This window comes from Bacidia gigantensis (assembly GCF_019456465.1).
Source record: "Bacidia gigantensis strain McMullin 20006 chromosome Unknown scaffold_268, whole genome shotgun sequence".
Classification (NCBI taxonomy): domain Eukaryota; kingdom Fungi; phylum Ascomycota; class Lecanoromycetes; order Lecanorales; family Ramalinaceae; genus Bacidia; species Bacidia gigantensis.
In genome coordinates this window covers 1,245,617-1,268,079 of record NW_025408614.1, presented here as the reverse complement: position 1 = coordinate 1,268,079, position 22,463 = coordinate 1,245,617, and the positions used below count along the sequence as shown (strand labels likewise).

Sequence of the window (22,463 nt, the reverse complement as noted above, 5' to 3'; positions counted from 1 at the left end):
CAAAGAGAAAAGCCACCCTCACCGGGGCCTGGCTACTCCAATACGCGCTGCCAATCTCATCCTGCATCCCGGGCGCCGTAAGATCTATGATCGCGACAAATATGAGGAGGCACGCAGCTAGTGCTGTGGCTGAGGAGGGGCCCCCGGAGAGAGATTGAGAGGGGAGCGGGATGTCCATTGCAGCGCCGAGAATTATCACGAGGTTTTGCTGCGCGAGGGTTGAGGGGGATGTGAGGAGGTAGTAGGCTAGAGTGAGATGGAAAATCGACAGGGCGCGGAAGAGGTTTGAGGTGCCTAGAATTGCCATCTTGGAGGCGGTGATGTGGAGCAATGGGTGATGTGAAGGAAAAGGGGAGTTCTGGATTTTGGTCGAGAGCAAGGCGAGGCGAGGCGCGTCGTCCACATTCAGTGCCCGGCACTTGGGTCTGCGGTCGACGGTGGCGGATTGGGGCTTCCAGTCACCCAGAAGATATAATCATAAAAGTAGTGAGAATATTGGTTTCAGGTGAACATCTAGTATATAGTTGAACATAGCTAAGATAGAATGCATGTCTTGAATGCCGTCGATCCTCTTGACAAGGCTGGCGCTTGCTGCCGGACAGGAATTTGAGAAGCCGTCGGTCAATTCAGGATGAGTGCCTCAGGTGCCGCCTTGCTGTCCCAGTAATCCTTGAGGCCCTCGCCTTCCATAATGCCGTGGCAATAACATTCTCCAATAATTTCCATACATCCATTTTCCTGTGCTCTAAGGACTATCGGTACCTCAACGCCAAATATCAAGCAGATACAATCACTAACCTCGATGTCTTTGGGTGCTAATCCTATGTAACCGTTGTCGGCAACGAAGAAGCGTCTCCCGCTTAAAGCAAGCCAAACAATATCCACAAAGGGAGCCATCAAAGATGCCCCCAACGCAAACTGGCGACTAGGATTGTCAATACCTTGTTTGATTTTCTCCACCGCATATGGTATCAGTAAGTGCTCGAACATACCGCGCTCAGCAAGACGCATGTCAGACGTGCGATTCATCACCAGTGTGCGCCACAGGGCTTCAAAATTTGACTGTCCTGTCGGGTAAGGATTGGGAGTATGGGCATTCACCAGCGACAGCCAATGCCAGATAGCTCCCATAGGTGTCTCAAAAGGATCTTCCCCAACAGCTTGGACCCGTGAGTGCCTGAACCCTTTTACATGTAGGAGCCTATTGTTGGGACTCAGACGAGGTCTTTCTATGATGAAGCTAGATTGCAAAATACGTGTTGCCGCACCAAAGGAATGAACAGTAGATCCAGTCCAATTCGCAATAGCAATTGGGGGCGGGAAGCCGAGCCCAGGATCTTGAATAGAGATTCAAAGGCCGTTTCTTTCTTCAATCGCTCCACATCAGGCTGTTGGATCGTCCAGTCTGGTGTCCAAGACGGCAAATCCGTCATACGTCCCTTTCGCTGACAGAGTGCGAGAAACTTTGCGCCTTCGTAACGGTTGACAAAAAAGACAGCCACGCTGCCAAACAGCTCTTGAACAGGAAGCTGATAGTTGATCGGAATGTCTTTCTCTTGGAAGTCGGAAGCAACCCCTAAGAAACCGTATATCTTGTCTAGCGGTGAGGTACATTGCCGCTGATAGAATCCAACCAGATACGAAAGCAACGTACTGTCACGTGTGCTTGCCTTGCGAATCTCTTTTCTTGCGTGAATAGGCTGCTCAAAAGCGGCATGATAGAGACTGTACCCCTTCTCAGACAGCACTTGCCAGTGTGACTCGAAGTCATATTTTGCTAACATAAGGGAGACTCTCTGTAAAGCAAGCCAAGAAACGCTCTTCCTCCCACAAAGAAAGTCGATGGAGTTTTGCGGTAGAATTACCTCCTGGACTGTCCAGACTCGTGTCCACCATGGCCTCTGGAAGAGGCGATTTATTGCTACCCAGGGTCTAGGATCAAACGGCTGCGTACGGAAAAATGTGGTCTCACCCAGGTTTAAAGATGACCAAAAAGTAGCAAGATCGCGCCTTTTATTGTCAAGTTGTTGCTGTAGTTCATCATTGATTCGTGAAATTGTATCCAGCGCCAAATCACTGTCAATCTCCTGATCACCGACATATATCACAACCTTTGAAGCTCGTTCGTAGATAGGGCGCATAAGGAGTAGCTGCTGAGGCTTTTCGGGAGCGTTATCATCTTGGTTGATGCAAATGGCATCAATCCACATTGTTCGTGCCTCTTTTGTATCTCGTAGTTGCCGCAATGCTGATCCAAGATTCTTTGTCACAATGAAGGGTTCAGTCTCAATAAGGATTCGAACCGAATCATCAGTGGTCCCCCAGACGTAAGACAAAGCTTCGTAATTCAGAAGGTCGTCGATCTGCACAATCCGTATCGTGCATTCGATGAGACTGGATGAATCATTTGATGGAAGAATTGTGACCAGACGTATCTGTCGCCTTTCAAGTTGATGTTCGTAGAAGCTCATATTGTTCTTACTAAATCTCTAATCCTGACCATGAACAAGAACAACTAAATCAAAGCGGAGTCTGACGGTACAAGGACTGTTTCTTGGCAGTAATGAAGCTGGGGTTTTACCAAAAGTCAAATACAAGAGACACGATTGGGGATGCACAAGGCTGAGGAGGGGACGGACCCCGCCGGCAGATCAATCGAGATCGTCTCGGGGACGTATCTCTGACTTGCTCTCTCGTGTAGGAGGGTCACATTGATAGAGAACTTGAGCAAAAAAAATCCTTGGGCTTATAGAGTTATCAAGCACGTATAATGGACTTTTCAATCACACGAAAGACATCTTCAAAAACAGAAACCGTGTACGAAATCGAAATCCTGAGACACTTCGTACTTTTACTAGCATTCGTCATAGAAACAATGGGACAAAGCTTCTACACGTTAGATAATTGTCCACGTTGTCTTTCTCGATGAGGCACATTCCGCTGGCTTTACCAATCCTTGGAAGCTCCCCTGTTTTCTAACTGTAGCTTTCCTACAGGCAAGCACAGTCGAAATAGACCAGGCCTCACCGTCTCCCACATCCAAGCCAAGCAAATCTCATGGATTGAGTACCAAGGAGAGTGCTTTGCCAGCGCCAGGAGCATAATGATCGTGATAATCTCTTGCAGCAATTCCTGTAATCCAGGCATCCAGTACTGAGACCTACAAAGCTCTCTTGCTGATAGATTTCTTGCTCAAGTACCTGGTGAATCATACTTGAGCCATCAATATAATAAACCTTGCTCTCAATAAAGGCAGGTTGGGAAAATTAGAAATCTTTGGGGCCGAGGGAGCAGAAGCAAACCGCGGGAGATCCGGGCACCGTCAGGGGAACATTCTGTCATCAACAGCATGAACCCATCCGTAAGGAAAGAGAGACTGTAAAGCCTTTACCCTTGTGACGTGGAAACTTCAAGGCTGTCTTGGGAAACAATTGCGCCTTCACTATGTCGAAGTCGACTCTGAATAAGGCTCGTCACATTAAGTATTGGCTCCGTTGCTTAAAAACGTTCCTGCCAACTGCATTTACATCCAATGACTCTCAACGCATGACCTTTGCCTTCTTCACACTCTCTGCTCTCGATCTACTCTCTGCATTAGAAGAGCATACTACAGAAGAAGAAAGGACTGGTTACATAGATTGGATCTACTATTGCCAACACCCGGAAGGTGGGTTCAAAGGCTTCACCGGCGCAGATGGCGGGGATAACGCCACAGAGGAGGGCAAATTTTGGGACCCAGCTAATCTGGCCGCAACCTTTTTTGCGCTCTCTTCATTGATGGTATTAGGCGATGATTTCGGTAAGGTGAAAAGGAGGGAATGCCTTGAGTGGGTGAGAGGATTACAACAGGACGATGGAAGTTTTGGGGAAGCCAAGGGAAGAAGAGGTAGTATAGAAGGTGGTGGTGATGTCAGATGGTGTTATCTAGCTGCTGCAGTACGGTGGATGTTAAGAAAAGGATATATGGAACACACGAGTGACATCAATGCAGACGCATTAGAAAATTACGTGAAGATTAGTGTGGTAAGGCTATCTTCGACATGAATGAAGCCAATACTGAAACTGGTAGTCGTATGAAGGGGGCATAGCGAAAGCGCCGTTACACGAAGCACACGGTACGCCATCCGTAGCTTGTGTTGCCAGATAAGGAAGATAGATGCTCATCCCTGTCATAGCTGGATGGACATACTGTGGGATTGGAGTTCTGAAGCTGCTCGGAAGACTGCCAGTATCGCCCAAGGTCAATTCTGCCACATCTACAATAGGGTCGGCAGAGAATCCTTTGTCTGAAGATCTCCTCCGGTGGCTAGTCTCTCGGCAAACATCGTACCTCGAGGAGAAGGAAAACCAGCTCACCGGAGAAGAGTCGCTGGGAATAGCATTAGAGGAACTAGACGCAGGACCGTTACCTTGTGCTGGATTCAGTGGTCGCTGCAACAAAGTTGCTGACACTTGCTACGCATTCTGGGTGGGAGCGTCCCTAGCCGTAAGCTGTTCGCTCACCTGAGGGTTCTGATGTTAATCTGTTTCAAGATGCTTCACAAAGTTCACCTGCAAGACTTCAATGCAATGCGTGAGTATTTGCTGAACAAGACACAGCACGCCATTGGCGGATTCGGCAAAGTAGTGGGTGATACACCTGGTAAGTCTTCCGGCTTTTCGAAAACCCTTCTATTTTGGGGCCACTTGTGACTTGACCCCTGATAGATATACTTCACTCATATCTCGGCCTGGCAGCTTTGGCTTGTCTACATGATCCTGATTTGAGAAGCATTGACCCTATTCTTTGCATGAGTGTCCGCGCTAGAGATGAGTTCGAAAGTAAAGATCCTTTCACAATTCCAAGATGACCCGAAGCACTGCCTCAAAAGCAAGTGCAACACCCGGACTTTGCACAAATTACGCGGAATGAAAGTCTGGTCGTGGTTTTCACGTCTGCTGGCTGTGTTCACATGAATGCTTTCGTGACTCATCATAAGCACCGCCCAAGACAGAGAGGTTTCCAACTGATCGAAATAAAAGGAGCATCAACGACAGCCAAAAATGTCAAAGATTTCGAAGTCCCCAGCTTGGAAGCCGGACATGATAGATTTCTATCTCGGAAAAGCTAATTTCGAGTAGATACATCGTAGAAGAGAATTTTTAAGGGGAACTCATTGCTATATTGGGTGCGTGATGGTCTATCGACAAGATCTCCTTACACCAGTTGGAGGCTCCCTTGTTGTGGTCGCGTTAGGGTCAGCTTAAGGGGGCAGGGCCTACACTTTGAATGGAAGACGTGCGTGATAATCTCTTAAGATTGAGCTTCCCTACCTGATCGTTGCTGCCCCACTCGTTTCCTTGTCGTCAAAATCATCTATGATAAGATAACGAGCACCTTCAAAACAAGATTCCAGAAGGCGTCTTAAGGTGTGGCGACTGGAGCCACCAAAGGTGTCAAGGGTTCATACTTTGCCAACGTTCATTGAACATGAAGCCGAGACGGAACCTTGCTACCTACGCGAGATGCCACCAAGTCTCTCGTCAGCTCGAAACAGTTCAAGGATCAAACCATCATCGAGACCTCCGGACCCTTGAGCAGCACCTCCAGCACGCCAAAGTTCAGGACTAATCATCTCTCCCGGGAAATGCCTGACCCGATGAGAGCTCTCTGCAGAGCTGTTGTGCTTGTCTTCCGGCCTCCTAGGCCAGTACCGATAGGGCAGTTACCTCCTCCTCCTCCGCCTCGACCGCTGGCCCGGACGATATTTCATAGCTGGTCTCGCAGATTGCAGGACAGTTTTAATGAGGAGTGTTGGCTGTTGGAGCACCACCAATTTGACGTCGAGAACGTAGCAGAACAAAGGATTCGCTTTGATCTAGATGCTGTATATTTGTGGCTCCTCAGATGTTACGTCCTGATCCTTCTATTCCTCCTCATCGGAGGTTGCTTCATTGCTCTTATATGGGAGATTGTTGGAAATGTAGACTAGAGATAGAATGGAGGTAAGACTTCCACATTTAGTTACAGATGCTTGGTTGACTGAATCAGTGCTTAGGACAGCATGAGCTGACATCAAGCACTCTAATAATACGTCAATGTTGAGCAATGGAGATCAATTTACCAGGCAAAGCAACAAGCTGGCTTTCATCAAAGCCTCATTGATAGCGGATGATGGTCGCGTGGCTGCCATATGATTGATCTATTAGACTTCTTTGACACTTCGGAAGCAACGCATCCGATGAATGAACGAATGAATTCAGGTGTCAATTGACCCTTTCCACGTGCCTAGAAATAGCCCACCATCAACTCTCTACACAATTGAAACCTTCTTACGTTGTTGTGCTATGTCTTCATAACAATTGAGAGTCAATTGTCAACAATATTTTGTCCTCGTTTTCCATCACACGCAATGTCTTTGTCAACGACTCCACCACTTCGTCACAACAATTCTCCAGACCAACGTCCAATTCCGATCACCACAACTGTCAATCCTTCACAAATATCTACTGCCAGTGAGCACCCAAGCCGTCCATCAACCCCAACTACCCTACTATCCCGCTATGTCACGGAAACCCCAAGTATATCTTCTCGCTCCTCCTACTCCATCCACCAACCCGCCACGGAGCCCACCGACACGCTCTCCCCCAACCACCAAACAGATCACCTTACCCCTCCACCCTCCGCGACCCGTTTAATGACCCGGTCAACGACCCGTTCAACGACCCGTTCAACGACCCGTGGCCTCTCCCGAATTCATCCACCACCCCACCAACCACAAAAGCCGACACCCCACCCTACAAGCATCTCCCCCTCCCCCTCCCCCTCCCCCTCCCCCTCGCCAGCTCCCATCACGGCCAGCGCCTCCAGCATCCATCACCCCTCCAACATCCATCGCCCCTTCCTGTGACGACACCAACGCTCGACACCGAGTCCCCCCTCCAGCGCAACTTCGCCTCTCACACCTTCCACGACATTGACCTGCGCAGCTCAACCACCGCTCCCCTCACCGCCCTGAGACCAAGACCCGCGATCGCGTACTCCCCCTCTCCAGCTACTAACGCCCCGAACTCCGAGGGCGCACGCATTTGGAACGGCGACTTGGGGTTCACCGGGAGCGGGAGGGATGAGGGGAATACGTGGTTTAGTAGACATAGCCGGCTTAGCAGCGGAGGCGCGCGTGGCGGGTATGGATTCTATGGGAATAGTCGGGGTGGAGGAAGAGTCGGTGGCGGTGGTGGTAGAGAAGGGGGAAGAGGGAGGGCCACAAGGGTCTGTGGCTGCCATATCCGTCATCCAAAGGTTCTGTATTCGGCTTTAGTCATTGTTGTGATATTCTCTGTCGTGTGGATTGCTCTCGCGGTGAGTGGGGCGTTGAAAGGGGGGCACGGAAGTGATGATTGGGCTGGTCATTGAGAGGATGGAGAGATTCTCCAGGTCTCAAACATAGGAGGTGGAAGGGTTGGACAAGGGACGGTATCTGGGGTTGTAGGGATGAGGGTTGGACAATCAGATGATTTTGACCCGGAGGCAATGTATCGGGAAGGAGGATCGAGTTTGAATATCTTTTGTGGAGAGAGATGTCTGGCTGAAGAACAGGATACCATACGGCATTGAGACTTGTAAAATGCCTGTGCAGATGATACCTTTGATAAGGGAGGCAAACACTGCAATATCTTCGTGGAGCAAAGGAGATTTATCGTAACTCTCGAAGATAGCAAAAGTAATGAAATTTTTCAATAACCTGAAGGGAAACCTGGACTGAGTGATGGACCAGATTTCTTGTCAGCAATCAAACGTGACCTTATTATGGTTGCTCTAATGTAGAAAATCAGCGTTAAGAGGGACAACCTCCCACTGGAGCCACAGTTGCAGTAGCCGTCACGCATGCAGAACTCGTCGCCCCCTTCGCTGGCGGCGATGTGCAGGTACAAATGCCAGTGAAGGGTTCAGTCGCTGGACTTGGTGGCGGTTGATCCAGACTCTCGGCTTTGACGAGAACTGGAATAATAGCCCCTGTGCTGAGTGGAAACGGGCGATGTTTGAGTACTGAGCAATTAGTGGACTTCGAGCATTGGGCAAAGATACTGACCTCCTAAGATGGATGCGATCTCCCCAGAATGGCTGGTGATGGAGATGTAAGTGCTCTTATCATGCGTGAAGATATCGTCGAGAATTGTCTTTGATCTTATTGTCTGGTCTACCGAAGTCTCACCATGCAAAGCCTCCCATAATTGGTCGGTCTCTGCGAAGCCTTCTTCAAATTCGTACGTCGGGAAATTGGCGTGAATATACGATTTGCTACCTCTCCGGTCGCAAGTATGGCCGCTGATGCCTTCACGTAAGAGTTCCTTAACAGTCGGTATGAATGGATGCTTAAGCTTCAGACCGCTGAAGGTCAAGTTGGCAGTAGCAAGGCAGCGTGTCAATGGGCTGGTGTAGAAGCTGTTTGGATTTGGGATCTTCTGGGTCTCGATCTCTGAAGCCCAGAATTTGTTATTGGCCAAAGCTTGATTGATGCCTGTGGGCGTTAATTCTGCGTCTGCCCATGTGACAGTGTCGTTGCCGTTCAGGATGGAATAGTAGCAATTCCATGCAGGGGTGCCGTAGAAGGCTTCTGCTGCATTGTGGAAGCCTTCGCCATGACGACCCAAGAAGAGCACTTTGTAATGTACGTGATTCTGCGCTCTATGCTGGAGCTTTGAGACTTCTTTCGCAAAAAGCTGCCATTGCGTCTTTTTACCGCCGCCGTCAGAATAATCATCATAGGTCCTATTGATGAGACCGAAATTTGTGGTCCGGAAATCGAATGAAGTCGCATTAGTGCTATTATCATCTTGAACAAAGTAAGCAGTGACGGTCGAGTACCCTATGTTACGGTCCTGATCATTCCATGCTGCACATATCAAGGCTACTAGCAAAGCGTAGACAGAAATCAAGAGCAACATGACGAACGACTTGGGCCACAGGAACGAGTGCAGCAGTGAGCTGTCAGATCAAGGGAAAAGCTTCGGCGCATTCACATCGACGCCACGCTGATTCCTAGTGTTGACAGGCGATTGCAGGTGCACATCGATATCTTACACAACGTGACCATGTGTTGAAACATGTGGGAGCGTCCTGGTCTTTCATTCGCTGAGAGAAGCCGAGATCGTTTCCGAGCTTAGCGGCCGACGTCCAGTGTGCAGGAATGCTTCAGCTCCCGAGACAAGAAGGTAAGAAGCTGGTCCTGGTAGGTGTAAGTGGAAGACGTTGAGGACACCAATAATGCAACTGGCAACTGGACCATGTGAACATTCAAAGATGCGGAAATGGTTGCCGGTCATTGGCGCTTATGATCCGGAGACGATCCAATTGATCTTAGTCAACATTGATAATTATCCTGACAACCCTACATGACCTTCCCCCGCTTTTTGTTCGTCTGGTAGAGAGGAGGGCGCTGTCTCGTGCTGCAACGGCTTCTGGACAATAAGAGTCTTGGACTTCTTAAACGCCTTTTGCATAACACCTTGCGCATCTCGAGGTGTCCGTTCCCAACCCGTTTGCAGCCCTCTGGCCAGTTTGAAGCGAGGAAAGATATGTGCCTCAGTATTAAAGACAACCGATGTCAGCGGTAGGAAGTCAGGGGGTGAGAACAGTAGGTAAAAGTACTTGAGCGTTTCGGCCTGCCAGTTGTCAGTCGCGCCAACTCACCTTGCAAATCCTGCTATGACTCACCAGCCAAAAACTTTCCATATTATCTTTTTCTATCGGCGGTATTTCATTCGCGTGTGCTAGACTTGTATAACCAGCGTTATCATCTGCTTTGCTGTATTTCAAGAAATTCTGGAAGATTTCCCACCCCCATTCGCGGTACATCTCGTCCCCAGTGATGCGGTACATATAGAACAAGGTCTCGATCGTCTCAGGGCGTTGTAAATTGTGGTTGTCTTGGTGATGGATCTCGTAATCCTTCCGCCATTCAGCTTCCGGGTCGTCGGTTAGCTCGGCTGATTCAAGAATGCCGTCAGATTCCATATGTGGTGGCTCGCTCAACGCAAAGTGAGCAATCTCAGGGGCAAGACCCGTAGCCATGACTTTATACATGCCGTAGCAAGTCTTCGTCAATTCTCGGGCCAGGCGCAGCTCACTTTCTTGTTGTTCGTTCCACTTTCCGGCAGCTTTGGCTTCATTGACCGTCACACCTCCAGTCGTGGCGAGTGCAATAGTACCAGGCATGAAGCAGACTAGATGATCCATTTTTGGGGAAATTGCGCCCTCAAGATTGCTGGGGCGTTCTGCCAGGACGGTCAGGTGTGACGTGTTCGAGTAAGTTATTAAGTGTTTCCTTATCCCAGCTAAGGATTCGCTCCACATGTTCTCGTAGAGGGGTTCCTCTGCTTCGGTCTGCAAATACTGCTTGATTAAATATTCGTAGTATGAATCTCCCCTACTGCCAAGTCGTATGTTCTCTCCCATAAAGGTACCAGTTGTTGGATATATGAAGATTGGAAGGAGACCATCCTGCCTCCCATTATCGTCGATAACTTCCATCACCCTCTCTGCCTTCTCCCAGTAATTCTTCTCCCCAGTTAGGTAGGCCAAGTACTTGAACTCCAATTGCAGACTTGATGCTTCTGCTGTCGATGATGCGCCATCATCTACATGCGATCCTTTGCCTAAGGAGGTCTGAAGATTGACGCTAGCAAAAGGCACCCCACTTGGAGAATCAAAGGCACCCATCAACCTGTCGGCTAAGTCGGTGGCCTTTTCAAGGTACAGGTCCTCACCAGGGGCGCCCTTATCGTCGTCTTTCACGTTTGCCAAATCAGTAAACGAGTTGGACAAATAATGAGCGGAGAGCAGGCCACCCATCATACGGATTGTTGTTTCAAAGGTGTTGACCTCATAGTCCTGGTCATAATTTAACGAAGTAGATATCCATTCTCGAGCGTGTGATAACTGAGACGTCAAATTCATGATCATCATGGTATCCAAAGCGTCGACAATAATCCAACCTAGGCCCTTCCCCTGCTCATTCATCTGCGCTCCATCTTTCGAGAGCGGTCGATATTGATCAAAGCCCCACGCATATTGCTCGTAGCCATTCCAGCTGTATACGAAAGTCTCCTTGACCTCTTCACGACGTGAGTTCCAGTCAATGCCTAGTTTCTTGTTAGACCAGCCCCACGAGCCACTTTTGTTGGGTTTAGCATGGGGTTTTGAATCAGTTGAATTTGAGGATCCAAGCCAATAAAGAAGAGTCACAGTTGCAAGAGCAATGCCAGCGATCGTTCTCCATCGCTTATAAATAGGTTTCGTCTTACTCGAGGCGGAGTAATTGTATGGCTTGTCTTTGTACATTGGCAACTCTCGATGATCAAGGTATTCATCAATCTTGCCCCCCAGTGAATCTCGCACGTGACCATTTTGTAGCCGCTGAAATGACATGGCCTAGCAGGACCCGATCACTCCCATCCAGATGTCCGTACGATGTCGCTGCGAATCCAGCCCTCAGCGGAAGGATAGAAGCCTATCCTTACGTGAAACGATGCTGGTGGGGAGGCTTGCGTAATCTCAACCATGACAACTAGGCTCCAGGCCGGGACAATTGGGTGTAGGCATTTATGGATAGGTTGGATGAGCTTCAGGACGTAACGCGAAAAGTGCTGTTAAAGAAATTATTCGAACGTGGCCATAAATAAGCTTCGAAAAGGGGATCTTGGCAGGGGTCCGCCTCGTCCCTGCATTCCACTTCCATCCCGCTCCGCAACTCCGCGATAAGATTATCTTTGACAGCATCTGGCACTAATAATAATAATATGGGATGAGAAAGATGACTTTGGGGAAGCAAATCAGTCAAGCATTGAGCCAATATTCAACGTTTCACTTGGTACCTGCAACGCCTTTCGCTATGCAATTCAAGGGAAAGATGTTTACAGCGCCCATCATAATTTCTTGTACTCAAGCTTTCCTTCCAACTTTTTAGATTCTGCTACCTTGCGTACCGCCTTGTTCATGTCGTCTTGAGTTATTGAATCTCTGTATTCCTTAATCGCGAATAGACCGCTGATAATCCAAGTCAGTGTAGATCTTCACATACACCCGAGATAGACTTACGCCTCGGTCACGACATTTCGCAGGTCAGCACCGTTGAGCTGATCACTCATCTTGACCACACTCTCAAAGTCAATCTCCCCATCCATTGATACACCGCTGGCGTGAATCTTAAGAATTTCAAGCCGGCCAACTTCGTTCGGCAACGGAATCTCAATCTTACGATCTAATCGCCCAGCCCGCAATAGCGCAGGATCCAGCGTATCTGGTCGATTCGTTGCCATGATGATCTTTGTTTTCCCCAAATAGTCAAAGCCGTCTAATTGGTTGAGCAATTCCATCAGCGTTCGTTGAATCTCTCGGTCGGCAGATGTGCCCTCTGAAAATCGTCGCCCGCCAATCGCGTCGATTTCATCCATGAATATGATACATGGCTCATGCTCCTTCGCATAGCCGAACATTTCTCTTATTAGCCTGGCTGATTCACCAATGTATTTGTCCACGATGGCTGATGATACCACTGTAAAATATTCAGCACACGGCCAATAAGCTGTCACGAGTAAATCTCGTACCTTTCAAGAAATTTGTTTCTAACCCGCTTGCCACGGCTCTTGCTAGGAGGGTTTTGCCTGTGCCAGGTGGACCATATAGAAGCACACCTTTCGGTGGTTTGATTCCAACCCTCAGAAATAGCTCAGGGTTTTTGAGTGGTAGTTCTATAACTTCCCGGAGCTCTCTGATTTGCTCGTTCAGTCCGCCAATACCACCGAAGCTGACTTGTCCAGGGTCTTCTAATGACATATTGTAGACTAGAGGGTCGACTTCACGAGGGAGCATCCGCATTATTGTGAGCGTCGTCATGTCAAGCGCAACTCTTGTCCCCTGCTTCAGCTTCAATTTGTCGACTTTCGACCGGCACCCGACGACGTATCGAGGCCCAGATGAGGCCTTGACGATGACTAGCAGACTCAGTCAGCAGCTTCTTTAATCTCTTTACAAGTGTTGATCCACATCTCTCTTCATCTAGCTGCTTCAGCACCTCTCCTATTATCTGGCCAACACTTTGAAGCGCTTTGATGTTGTCTTCAGTAGTTTCAAAGTCGTTCTGTAACCCTTTGATATCCATCCGCAGTGTCTTCAGCTTCGCCTCCATCTCTCTCAACTCTAACAGCTTCTTCTTGTACTGCTCCAACGCGTCCGCCCTCTCGGGGTCTTTCTCAGCGTCCATGACGAAAGATCACAGCCGGCTCGAACAAGAGAGTGGTTGGAGTGGACCGATCTAAGAACAGAATAATTCGTAATCGGCACAGGCGAAGTTAAATGTGTGGTGAGGCGGAAACACTGATGCTGCAGTCGAGAAGGTTATGGGCTATTTCCTAAGAAGATTTGACGTATCAACGGGCTAGGCGGCTAGGTTGGCGCATCAGCCCTTTGAGCCCCTGGAACAACAAGCTGGCAATGCGCATTTATGATCATGCACGCGCACTTTCCGAACTGGATTCTATCTCCCCCTAAAATGGCATTCAATACGTTGACCAAAGTCTCCCAAAAGAAAAGTCAACACTGTGCCATGATGCTACAAGCTATCAAGTATAGAAATGGAAAGCTCGAGATCCTTGATCAGCTTCGGCTACCTCATGAACAACTTTATGTTCAAATTTGTGATCCCCAAGATGGGTGGAATGCTATTAAGTCTATGCAAGTAAGAGGTGCTCCAGCAATCGCCATAGTAGCGACCCTGAGTCTTGCTGCATGGCTTTCAAATGAAGATGTGTCAAAATATTCGAACGATTTCTCTATCGTTACTGTAATCACAAATAGTCTAAAATTTCTCGTTACCAGTCGGCCAACAGCCGTCAATTTACTTGATGCAGCATTGAAGTTAGAAAGAACGATAATTACTGCTCGCAATAGGCCAGGATCAAGTCTCGGGAAAATTGTGCAAGCATATTTGAGTGCCGCTGAGAACATGCTTCGGGATGACATCTCAGATAATGAGAGCATTGGAGGCCATGGTGCACAATGGATCACGGACAAATGTCTAGGTTCCCGTTCTGATGATCAAATTTCAGTGGTTACGCACTGCAATACAGGGTCAGTCGTTGGCTTGCTGAATGGGGTCCCATCTTGACTTACACAGATAGCTCTCTGGCCACAGCTGGCCACGGAACAGCATTAGGTGTGGTGCGAAGCCTTCACTCGAGACAGCTACTTCGTCGAGTGTTCTACACAGAGACTAGACCATACAATCAAGGTGCTCGACTGACTGGGTTTGAACTTTTACACGACCAAATTCCGGCTGAATTAGTGGCGGACTCTATGGTCGCTGCTCTCCTCGGTCGCAGAAAAGACAAAGATAGTATTGGATGCATCGTGGTAGGTGCTGATAGAGTCGCAGCAAATGGAGACACTGCGAACAAGATCGGTACCTACAGTCTTGCAATTATAGCTAAGTATCACGGTCTTAAATTCCTTGTCGCTGCTCCTAGAACTACCATTGATCTCAAAACCACCTGCGGTGCAAACATTGTAATAGAACAGCGTTCGCCGGAAGAGATGATAACAGTAGAGGGACCTGAGGTGTCTGCTAGTGGTGAAGTGTTGACGCAGGAGAAGGCAAAACGAATTAGCATTGCACCGATTGGAACTCATGTCTGGAATCCGTCGTTTGATGTTACTCCCGCAGACCTCATTGATGGTATCATAACTGAGAAAGGAGTCATGGAGAAGGGCGCCGGCGGAACCTTTCACTTCGACAACATCTTCAAGAACGAGGAGCGATCTCCTTCAACACCAGATTATGGCACCAATTCTTCTCAGTTGACAAACGGGGATAACCCATCGATGAGTTGGGACCAGGCCGTCGGAATGAAAGCAGAGCAACACAAGACATTCGCTCAATGGATGTTTGATCTGGGTACACCAATAAACTAACAATCCTCGAACGCCGATGCTACCGCTTTATCTGCTGATTGGCTACATCTAGAAGACTGCCAAATGTTTGGGCTTGATATAATGTCTAGTCAGTCAATCATTTCATGACGATGCTGGTAAATCGGAAGAATGACTTGCTGATGCTGCTCGTGTTGAAGCCCACATTGCATGACGGACCTCAGTGTGTGCCCCTGAATTTTGTCAAAGCGAGCAGCCTTGATGTTTGTTTTGCAAACTAGTGGCTTATTAAAGTGTGGACAATTGTGTTCCTGCATATCTTCCGCGCAGATCTAGCCCCAGTCTAAGGATGCTGCCTCCCTGCGAGGCAGAAAGGGGATGGTATATTCAAGGACTTACAAATTGCTAATCTTGTGAAGAATTGACCCATCTTTGACCTTGATAGAGAAGGTGAGATACAGCCTTCGGAAATGATTTCCTCGACCTGGAGAGATGTCTTTTTACATCAACTTACTGCTTGATCTTCGGGTTCTGAATGACTGCTATGAAAAAAAGGATGGAAGGATCAACGTGGCGGTACATTTGTCTTCTTTGATTTCGGATATCGTAAAATTCGCCAGCGATGCATCTCTAATTACATATTACAAGAAAGAATCTGAATGTCTCACAAAACAGGATACATATGGCATCTTCCACCCACACTTTTGCATACACTGAACCAAATCGTAACGAAGGGACAGTTCGGATTTTGTTCAGAAGAGCCAAAAACATGATCTTTTTAAAGGCGGACTAGCTTTGAATTTTAAAGAGGATCGTATCCTAGGGCTTGGCTATGGGAGTCTAGGTATCAATATGTCCTTTTCGAGGTACCGTATCTAAAGCTTTGCTTTCTCCCTCACCCATTCTACTCTGTTCACGCATGTCCCCACGCCCTCAAGCTCCACCTCTACCACATCTCCATCCTTCAACCAAAGCGGCTCTGGCTTCCTCCCCGACCCCACTCCCTGCGGCGTGCCCGTAAAAATCACATCCCCCGGCAAAAGCGTAGTCCCCTGACTCAAAAACGCAATCGTCTCTCTCACTCCAAATATCATATCCTCAGTCGTGCTGTTCTGAACTTTCACCCCATTCAATTGAGTCCCAATCTTCAATTTCTGCGGCTCCTTTATCAACTCCGCGCTCACGATCCCCGGCCCAAAAGGCGCCCACCCGTCAAAACCCTTGCCTAATCCCCATTGCCCTCCCCCGCGCTTGAGCTGCCATTCGCGGTGCGAGATATCATTGCCGACTGCGTACCCGAAGACGTAGTCGAGTGCTTCACTTTCACTGACATCGCGGCATTCTTTGCCGATGATGACGACAAGCTCGCACTCGTAGTCGAGTCCGTCGATCTGCGTGGGCTTGGGCACGGGAATGGGGTCACGGGGCCCTGTGAGGGAGGTACTTGGTTTATAGAAGAGGACCGGGTATTTGGGAATGGGCATGCCGGTTTCATGAGCGTGCTGGGCGTAATTGAGGCCGAGACAGCGGATTGTACGGACGTCGTCTGGGGAGAGGGGAGCGAGAAGAAGGCGGATATCCTGTGAATTCTGTGAGAGATTGTTCATTGAAAGAGAGAGAGAGGGAGGAACGTACGGCGACATGGTCGGTGATTGTGTGCGCGCCGAAAACATCCCCCTTGATCACACGTGCTTGGGTTGCTTTGGAGATGTCCGTTTCTCCGCGAGGTAAGATGGCGTCGCCGTAGAAGGTGCGCCCATTGCGGGCGAGGAACCGTACTAGCCTCTGTAGATACCTCGTGTCAATAGAGTGCTTGTGGATATTGAGGAGCGGGGAAGCTCACGGAGAACGAAGGCATTTTTGGGTGTCAGTGAGACTTCCTTCGCATTGCAGTCTTAGTTGGGGGTCATCAGAGATAGAATCTTGAGACTGCAGCGAGATGCACTGCAGCAGGCACATTGGGTTGTTCATATCTAATAGTCTTTCGGTAGTTGTGATTCTGTAAGTATTCCTCTCCACCAGCATCGTCATCGGGTGTTTATCTCCGCGTCTCCGAGACGCTTATTTCCTCTCCAATGCGAAATACTCCTAGTTCTGCACAAGACTGCTACAGCAATGAGACATTCTGGATTGCAAAGGAGTGTTCTTTCTTTATACCGACAGTGTCTACACGCAGCTAGCAAGAAGCCCGCAGTGGGTTTACACTTAATTCCGGAAATTATCCAATTGCTGAGCTTACCAGGACGTACAACATCATTTTCGACATTTTGCCAGGTAAGACACTCAAACTTATTCTCTTTCTCGGCAAAATTGCTGCTTACTGTTTTGCTCTGTAGCATACTGAAAGCCACTCTGACCATAAAAGCAGGAGCGAATTTGAGAAGAACGTCAAGCTTGACAAGAAGGACTTTAGTGCGATTGAGTATCATTTAAGGAAAGGGCAGAGGCAGCTTGAGCTTTATTCCGATGCTAGCATAAAAAACATCCATCATTGACCATCAGGTATTGCTCTCTCCTTTAAATTACACAACATATGGCATTATTTCGTACTCACAGGTTCCCCATACACCAGCGCTAAGTCATCATTAAGCCTAGGTCCGAAATTCATAGTTCGAGAGGACTTTGATCAGCCTGTGCGGGCAAATGCGTATCTAGAACTTTTGATCCAACCCAAGGAACGCATAGCCCGAGCCGCCAGAAATAGTCCCGGTGGGCGAAGAAAAGCTGCCAAATTCTCCATCGTGCCGGAATTGATAAAGAACCTTTCGCAGATTTCCACCAATCTTTGAGTCCCTCAACGTCCGCCGGCTGCTCCATGGACAACATTCCAATATTCTCCGCGCTAACCTCGGCACCAGAAAGACAATCTGGATCCGCTGCGCCTTCACAGATCTGGAGATCCTGAACTTTGGGAGGTAGCTCTGACTTTGAAATATATACCTCCCCAGCATGAGGTCGAAAGCCCCCTCGGTCAGTGGTAAGAGAGGAACAGGGTCATCGACATGGGTGACTCTAATCATATCCATACGATCATCGCCAGCTGCGAAGGCTTTGTCAATATACTCTGCTAGGCCCTCATTGCCAACACGAGGCTCTCCAAAAGTCACTAGCTTCGGGTTCCACCCTCGTCCGTGAAAGTCCAAAGAAGCGAGCGTTGCGACGGCTCCGCCGAGCGAGTGCCCAACAAGGGTCAAGCGATACTCTGGATAGCGTCTCAAAAGCTCTTCAACTACGGGCACAACCTCGGGCTTGGTATTTTGCCAGGATCTCATAAAGCCCATATGAACTGTGCAGTTCGCGCACTCGGCTTTTTCGGGGCTGACATCCCGTGGCAAGAGGTTGACCAGACCTGAACGAATATCTTCCTCGTCATCGCCGGGATATGGCGCATATTCTTGAGGGATGGTCGATAGATCCGCGACGGTGTTGGCTACTGAGTAAGTGCCTCGAAAGGCTAGAAGGATCCGACGGGAGGTTGGTGCATGCGACAGCGCAACGTAGCCGCAACTATCAGATAGTAGCTGTCCAGTGTTCCATGTCTAAAAGCCTCAGTTTGACCTTCTGGTCCAGGAAGCATTCTAAACACATACTGTGACAAGCTCGAAGTGCTCGAAATCCGAACAACGACTGGCGCATTCGAATGGCTTTTGTATTCCAGCACTAGTAGATCCGACGCAGTAGGATATGTCAATAATGCGAGAAAACTCTTCAAGCTCATTGAATAATTCAGTGGAAACTTCTCTGTGTCCAACGCTTGCAGTCGGAGATTTGAGGTGGCGTTGAGGAAGAACGCTGCCCACGGCAGCCGCGATATGAAGTACGAAGCATATTCTAATCTGCATGATATATCATTTAGTCACAAAGATGTTGTCGAGGGCGTCTTTAGGACATTTCTAGAACAGGATCATGGGATGCCTTCGACAATAGTCGGACTTATTCTTGCCGCCCAAGACGGAGAGCGGGCCAAGACGCTTATTCAGCTTCACGCTTATTGGTTGCAGCAAATAAGCACGAAAAAAATGTCTATATGCTTGTTCTGGTACCGTACGTCTATATTACATCAAACGCTCCTCGGAAGGTTACGCGAGTGACACGGTGATCGGAGGATAGCACATGTACAACACGGAACTTTGGATTGCTGATCTACGCTCTGGCAGGTCCCAAACCCCGTTTTCTTGGATCCAGACATATCCCCATTAATGCAGGATTCACCGATGTTATTTGAATGCCAGAACACTTTTACTACGTACAAGTCTCTTGAATTTAGTCATCAAGAAACTGCTCTCTTTTTGCTCACTTCTTCACCATCATTTCGTACAACTTTAAATCGAAAGCCTCCAAGCGACGATTTTCCATTAGAATTTGACCATGCTGATTTTCATGCACAACGCCTCTTACGTACAACAGTGTTCACACTTTGAGTTGTGGGCTACTGACACCCAAAACTTGGCCCTGCCTGATGAAGGCTCATGGCATTAGATATTACCTGGACGCAATTCTAGCTTTACCTTCTGCAATTCCCACGAAACCCTCGCAAATGACTTCTGGGATACTTACAGGCTCTCTGCTATCGGATTGACATCCCCTGAATCAGCATTCGTCTTCGTCGTGCTTGTTTCTTGGCCACATGTCATACATGTCGGGTGCAAAGCGTGGACAAAGTGATCCAGCGCTGTGCTATACCGCAGTCGAAGCAGGTCATTGCTGGCAATGGGAGGGCTTTTTGCATCGTCATCGTTCATGTTGATCGAACATGGTGATGTAACATATGACCAGCGTCGCTGCTCAATTTCACGTTGCTAAGAAGTAAGCTCCCGATCAAACCAAGTGCTCAATTTTCCACAACACATCTCTCGATTAAAGCGCGTAGGTCTTCTTGCCGAGGCACCACAGTGCTCATGATCGCAAGGTAGTGCCATTTCTCTAAACGACATTGAAGCATTTGCCAGTTGCTGAATACCCATAGGCCATAGCACTAGATTCATCTGGAATCATGGCAAGTGGCTCCGTCTTGGTCTACCTCTAATACCTGCCAGTCGTAATGGACATCCTGATGCTCAGATAGTACCGTGATGATAGCGTTGGCGATCAGCTCAAAGTTGAGTGTTGCGAGTGCGACAATACTCGGTCCTGCTCCGCTGAGAGAAACTCCCAACAAACCAGGGTAGGTTTTGGGCGTAAGGTCTTTCAGTACCTCAGTGAACCCTGGAATCAAAGCAGCTCGATAAGGTTGGTGGAGCTTGTCTTGCATGGCGTCTGAAATTTTAGCTGTATCTAGAGTTGACTGCCCTAATAAGGCAGGAAGCAGAGCACAACGCTGAGCATTAAATATGACATCCTCGCGCGTGTAAGTCTTCGGTAGCCGCGCTCTCGCATCTACTGTGTTCAAGCGAAAGTCTGGCACGACGACCACAGTCTTGATATCTGCATTCAACCGAAAATGGTGATACCTTCCCACTCCGAGGGGAGAGTTGCCTAGATTCTTGAAACCATCAGAAAAAACCTCACTAGGCTCACTAGGCGGAGTCTCCATGCGGGCTCTCTCCTCCAGATCGAGAGGCCTCATCGAGGTTCCAACAAAGCCGCCAAAAAGGGCAGCCCCAATGTTGTCGGGGTGACGTTCAATCATCAAGCAATAATCAAACATGCGTGCCTTAGAGAGGTTCAATTGGCCCACTTCATTGCCCAGCATTACTCCGGCAATGACAGCGGCAGCCGAAGATCCTAGTCCTCGAGACTGAGGGATACCACATATTGCACGGATTCGATAATGAGATAGTGTAGAAGTACCCAAGCTGTGGCAGCGAAGGACATAAAGCGCAACTTTAGTTATCAAATTTTCTTCAAAGCCACAGCTGAGACTTTCTGCACCTTCACCTTCACAAATAATTCTGCACTCAGGTGAGACGATATTTTCACGTGATAGCCTCTCTATTTGCACTTCGAGGTAGGCGCTGAATCTTGAAGTGGCCGTGGGATTCGACCGGAGAGCAAGACCGAAGATATCGAAACCAGGTCCTAGGTTCTGTTGTTTTTTTTTGGCAAAGTCAGAAATCAGGTCTAAAGGCCACATGCCTCTATAGAACGGGCAGAAGAAGTGCTCTCGTTACTTACCGCGCTAGAGCATGGTACCTTGATTCTTTTCATTGAGACCTTTTTTCCTAAGTGACAGTACAAGCTTTCACAAGCCTGACATCCAATAGACAAAACAAAATTCTTATTCTTGCCTACAAATTGCGTAGCCCCGTAATATGATCTGTGAAGAAATTCACGTTTGCAGTACCCAACGTTGAACCTTCGAGTTTGCAAGAACAGCTGATTCACACCAAAATGATCAAATGAAATAACATTGAAACTTAGAAATGAGTATGTATTTGTTCCATGACCATGTTCTTTATTCTCTTTGGGGGAAAGCAATTATGTAGAAGAAATTGTGCGTGCTGGAAATTCTTTCTCGGCCTAACCAAAAAGAGGGTTTCGGCAGGTGACGGGAGGAACCTATGACCCCTGCGCAAGGCTTAAGGTTTAAGGCAAGGTACTGCCCTCGACCAACCCTCACAACTCTGATAGCATAGGAAGGAGTCTCTTGTGACCAAAGACAAAATGTCTGGGCTGGTTGGGTATGGAAGCAGTGAGGGTGAAGAGGACGAAGTCTCGATCAAAGTTGAAGTATGCACTTCCCTCCCGAAACTAATCCCATTTTTCTTGCTAATTGCATAGACCTAGACACCGGAACATGTAGACACCGCTCTAGCTCTCGACACGACATTGGAAGGTGAAGTAATTGTTCACATTTTTGTTTTATTCCAAGGGCTGACTCGACTAGATGGTCGCGCAGCACCTCCTTCCATCTCTCAAACTCCACTCTTACCCCCTCCAGAACCAACAAATGGAGCAGCAACATTAGGCCCTACCACCGGTCCCTATTTTCCCCACGCCTTCGAATTAGTCCCCGCCACATCCCGATCCCAATCCCCCTACACCTCGAACCGCGATATCCTACGTACGCTCACTCTCCCCGAAAACCCCAACCTCGACATCCCGCCTTCACCACCGGCCTCTCCACCCCCGGGCAATGACATCAAGATTTATCAATTCCTGAAGTTGAAAGCGCAGGGCGTGCATTTCAATGCGAAGCTAGCGGCATCTTCGGCGCTCAAGAATCCCAGTCTGTTGCCGAAATTGATGGCGGCTGCGGGGCTGGATGAGGAGGACGGTGGTCGGTGTGAAAGCAGTGGTGGCAGAGGTGGAAATGGTGTGCAGTATGCAACGACGTTGTCGAAGGAGTTGTGGGATCCTGATGGGTGGCCCGAGTGGGCGTATACGGAGGAGTTAGATAAGGTACAGGAGGATCTTAGGAAGAGGAGGGAGCAGGAGAGGGTGGGTAGCGAAAGGGCATTTGTTCCTGCAATTGGGGTTTCGTCGGAGAGGAGAGCCGGAGGTATTAAGTCGGTGAAACGAGAGGGGCTTGGTCGGAAGTGGGATGAACGAGAGTTGAAACGGCGGAAGTGATGGAGACGAATGGCAAAGGTAGTCTATGTGTTTTACGCGTGAC

The 22,463-nt window shown here is 48.6% G+C and overlaps 11 protein-coding genes across 11 annotated transcripts; 4 read left to right on the top strand and 7 right to left on the bottom strand.

Annotated features, from left to right (window-relative positions):
- Positions 1-621: 621 nt before the first annotated feature.
- On the bottom strand, positions 622-2,471 carry KY384_009109 (uncharacterized protein; the record flags this gene model as incomplete). The annotated part of the gene is made up of 2 exons (XM_044817595.1): positions 622-1,177; positions 1,282-2,471. 2 exons carry the CDS (start codon positions 2,469-2,471, stop codon positions 622-624), a joined length of 1,746 nt encoding a protein of 581 aa, XP_044664748.1.
- Positions 2,472-3,444: 973 nt separating this feature from the next.
- KY384_009108 (uncharacterized protein) lies at positions 3,445-4,088 on the top strand (the record flags this gene model as incomplete). The annotated part of the gene is made up of 2 exons (XM_044817594.1): positions 3,445-4,008; positions 4,029-4,088. The coding sequence occupies 2 exons, from the start codon at positions 3,445-3,447 to the stop codon at positions 4,086-4,088; spliced, it is 624 nt and encodes a 207-aa protein (XP_044664747.1).
- A 445-nt stretch (positions 4,089-4,533) lies between these two features.
- Positions 4,534-4,850, top strand: KY384_009107 (uncharacterized protein; the record flags this gene model as incomplete). The annotated part of the gene is made up of 2 exons (XM_044817593.1): positions 4,534-4,642; positions 4,708-4,850. The coding sequence occupies 2 exons, from the start codon at positions 4,534-4,536 to the stop codon at positions 4,848-4,850; spliced, it is 252 nt and encodes an 83-aa protein (XP_044664746.1).
- A 3,187-nt stretch (positions 4,851-8,037) lies between these two features.
- KY384_009106 (uncharacterized protein) lies at positions 8,038-8,928 on the bottom strand (the record flags this gene model as incomplete). Its single annotated transcript, XM_044817592.1, has 1 exon — positions 8,038-8,928. The coding sequence occupies one exon, from the start codon at positions 8,926-8,928 to the stop codon at positions 8,038-8,040; it is 891 nt and encodes a 296-aa protein (XP_044664745.1).
- A 429-nt stretch (positions 8,929-9,357) lies between these two features.
- On the bottom strand, positions 9,358-11,410 carry KY384_009105 (uncharacterized protein; the record flags this gene model as incomplete). The annotated part of the gene is made up of 2 exons (XM_044817591.1): positions 9,358-9,645; positions 9,698-11,410. 2 exons carry the CDS (start codon positions 11,408-11,410, stop codon positions 9,358-9,360), a joined length of 2,001 nt encoding a protein of 666 aa, XP_044664744.1.
- A 497-nt stretch (positions 11,411-11,907) lies between these two features.
- RPT4 (26S proteasome subunit rpt4) lies at positions 11,908-13,244 on the bottom strand (the record flags this gene model as incomplete). The annotated part of the gene is made up of 4 exons (XM_044817590.1): positions 11,908-12,028; positions 12,080-12,536; positions 12,589-12,975; positions 13,028-13,244. The coding sequence occupies 4 exons, from the start codon at positions 13,242-13,244 to the stop codon at positions 11,908-11,910; spliced, it is 1,182 nt and encodes a 393-aa protein (XP_044664743.1).
- A 288-nt stretch (positions 13,245-13,532) lies between these two features.
- Positions 13,533-14,950, top strand: MRI1 (S-methyl-5-thioribose-1-phosphate isomerase; the record flags this gene model as incomplete). The annotated part of the gene is made up of 2 exons (XM_044817589.1): positions 13,533-14,110; positions 14,161-14,950. 2 exons carry the CDS (start codon positions 13,533-13,535, stop codon positions 14,948-14,950), a joined length of 1,368 nt encoding a protein of 455 aa, XP_044664742.1.
- An 833-nt stretch (positions 14,951-15,783) lies between these two features.
- Positions 15,784-17,337, bottom strand: KY384_009102 (uncharacterized protein; the record flags this gene model as incomplete). The annotated part of the gene is made up of 3 exons (XM_044817588.1): positions 15,784-16,497; positions 16,544-16,686; positions 17,148-17,337. 3 exons carry the CDS (start codon positions 17,335-17,337, stop codon positions 15,784-15,786), a joined length of 1,047 nt encoding a protein of 348 aa, XP_044664741.1.
- A 222-nt stretch (positions 17,338-17,559) lies between these two features.
- Positions 17,560-18,750, bottom strand: KY384_009101 (uncharacterized protein; the record flags this gene model as incomplete). Its single annotated transcript, XM_044817587.1, has 2 exons — positions 17,560-18,429; positions 18,499-18,750. The coding sequence occupies 2 exons, from the start codon at positions 18,748-18,750 to the stop codon at positions 17,560-17,562; spliced, it is 1,122 nt and encodes a 373-aa protein (XP_044664740.1).
- A 989-nt stretch (positions 18,751-19,739) lies between these two features.
- Positions 19,740-20,981, bottom strand: KY384_009100 (uncharacterized protein; the record flags this gene model as incomplete). The annotated part of the gene is made up of 2 exons (XM_044817586.1): positions 19,740-19,829; positions 19,977-20,981. The coding sequence occupies 2 exons, from the start codon at positions 20,979-20,981 to the stop codon at positions 19,740-19,742; spliced, it is 1,095 nt and encodes a 364-aa protein (XP_044664739.1).
- A 530-nt stretch (positions 20,982-21,511) lies between these two features.
- On the top strand, positions 21,512-22,420 carry KY384_009099 (uncharacterized protein; the record flags this gene model as incomplete). The annotated part of the gene is made up of 3 exons (XM_044817585.1): positions 21,512-21,577; positions 21,635-21,683; positions 21,735-22,420. 3 exons carry the CDS (start codon positions 21,512-21,514, stop codon positions 22,418-22,420), a joined length of 801 nt encoding a protein of 266 aa, XP_044664738.1.
- Between the last annotated feature and the right edge of the window lie 43 nt (positions 22,421-22,463).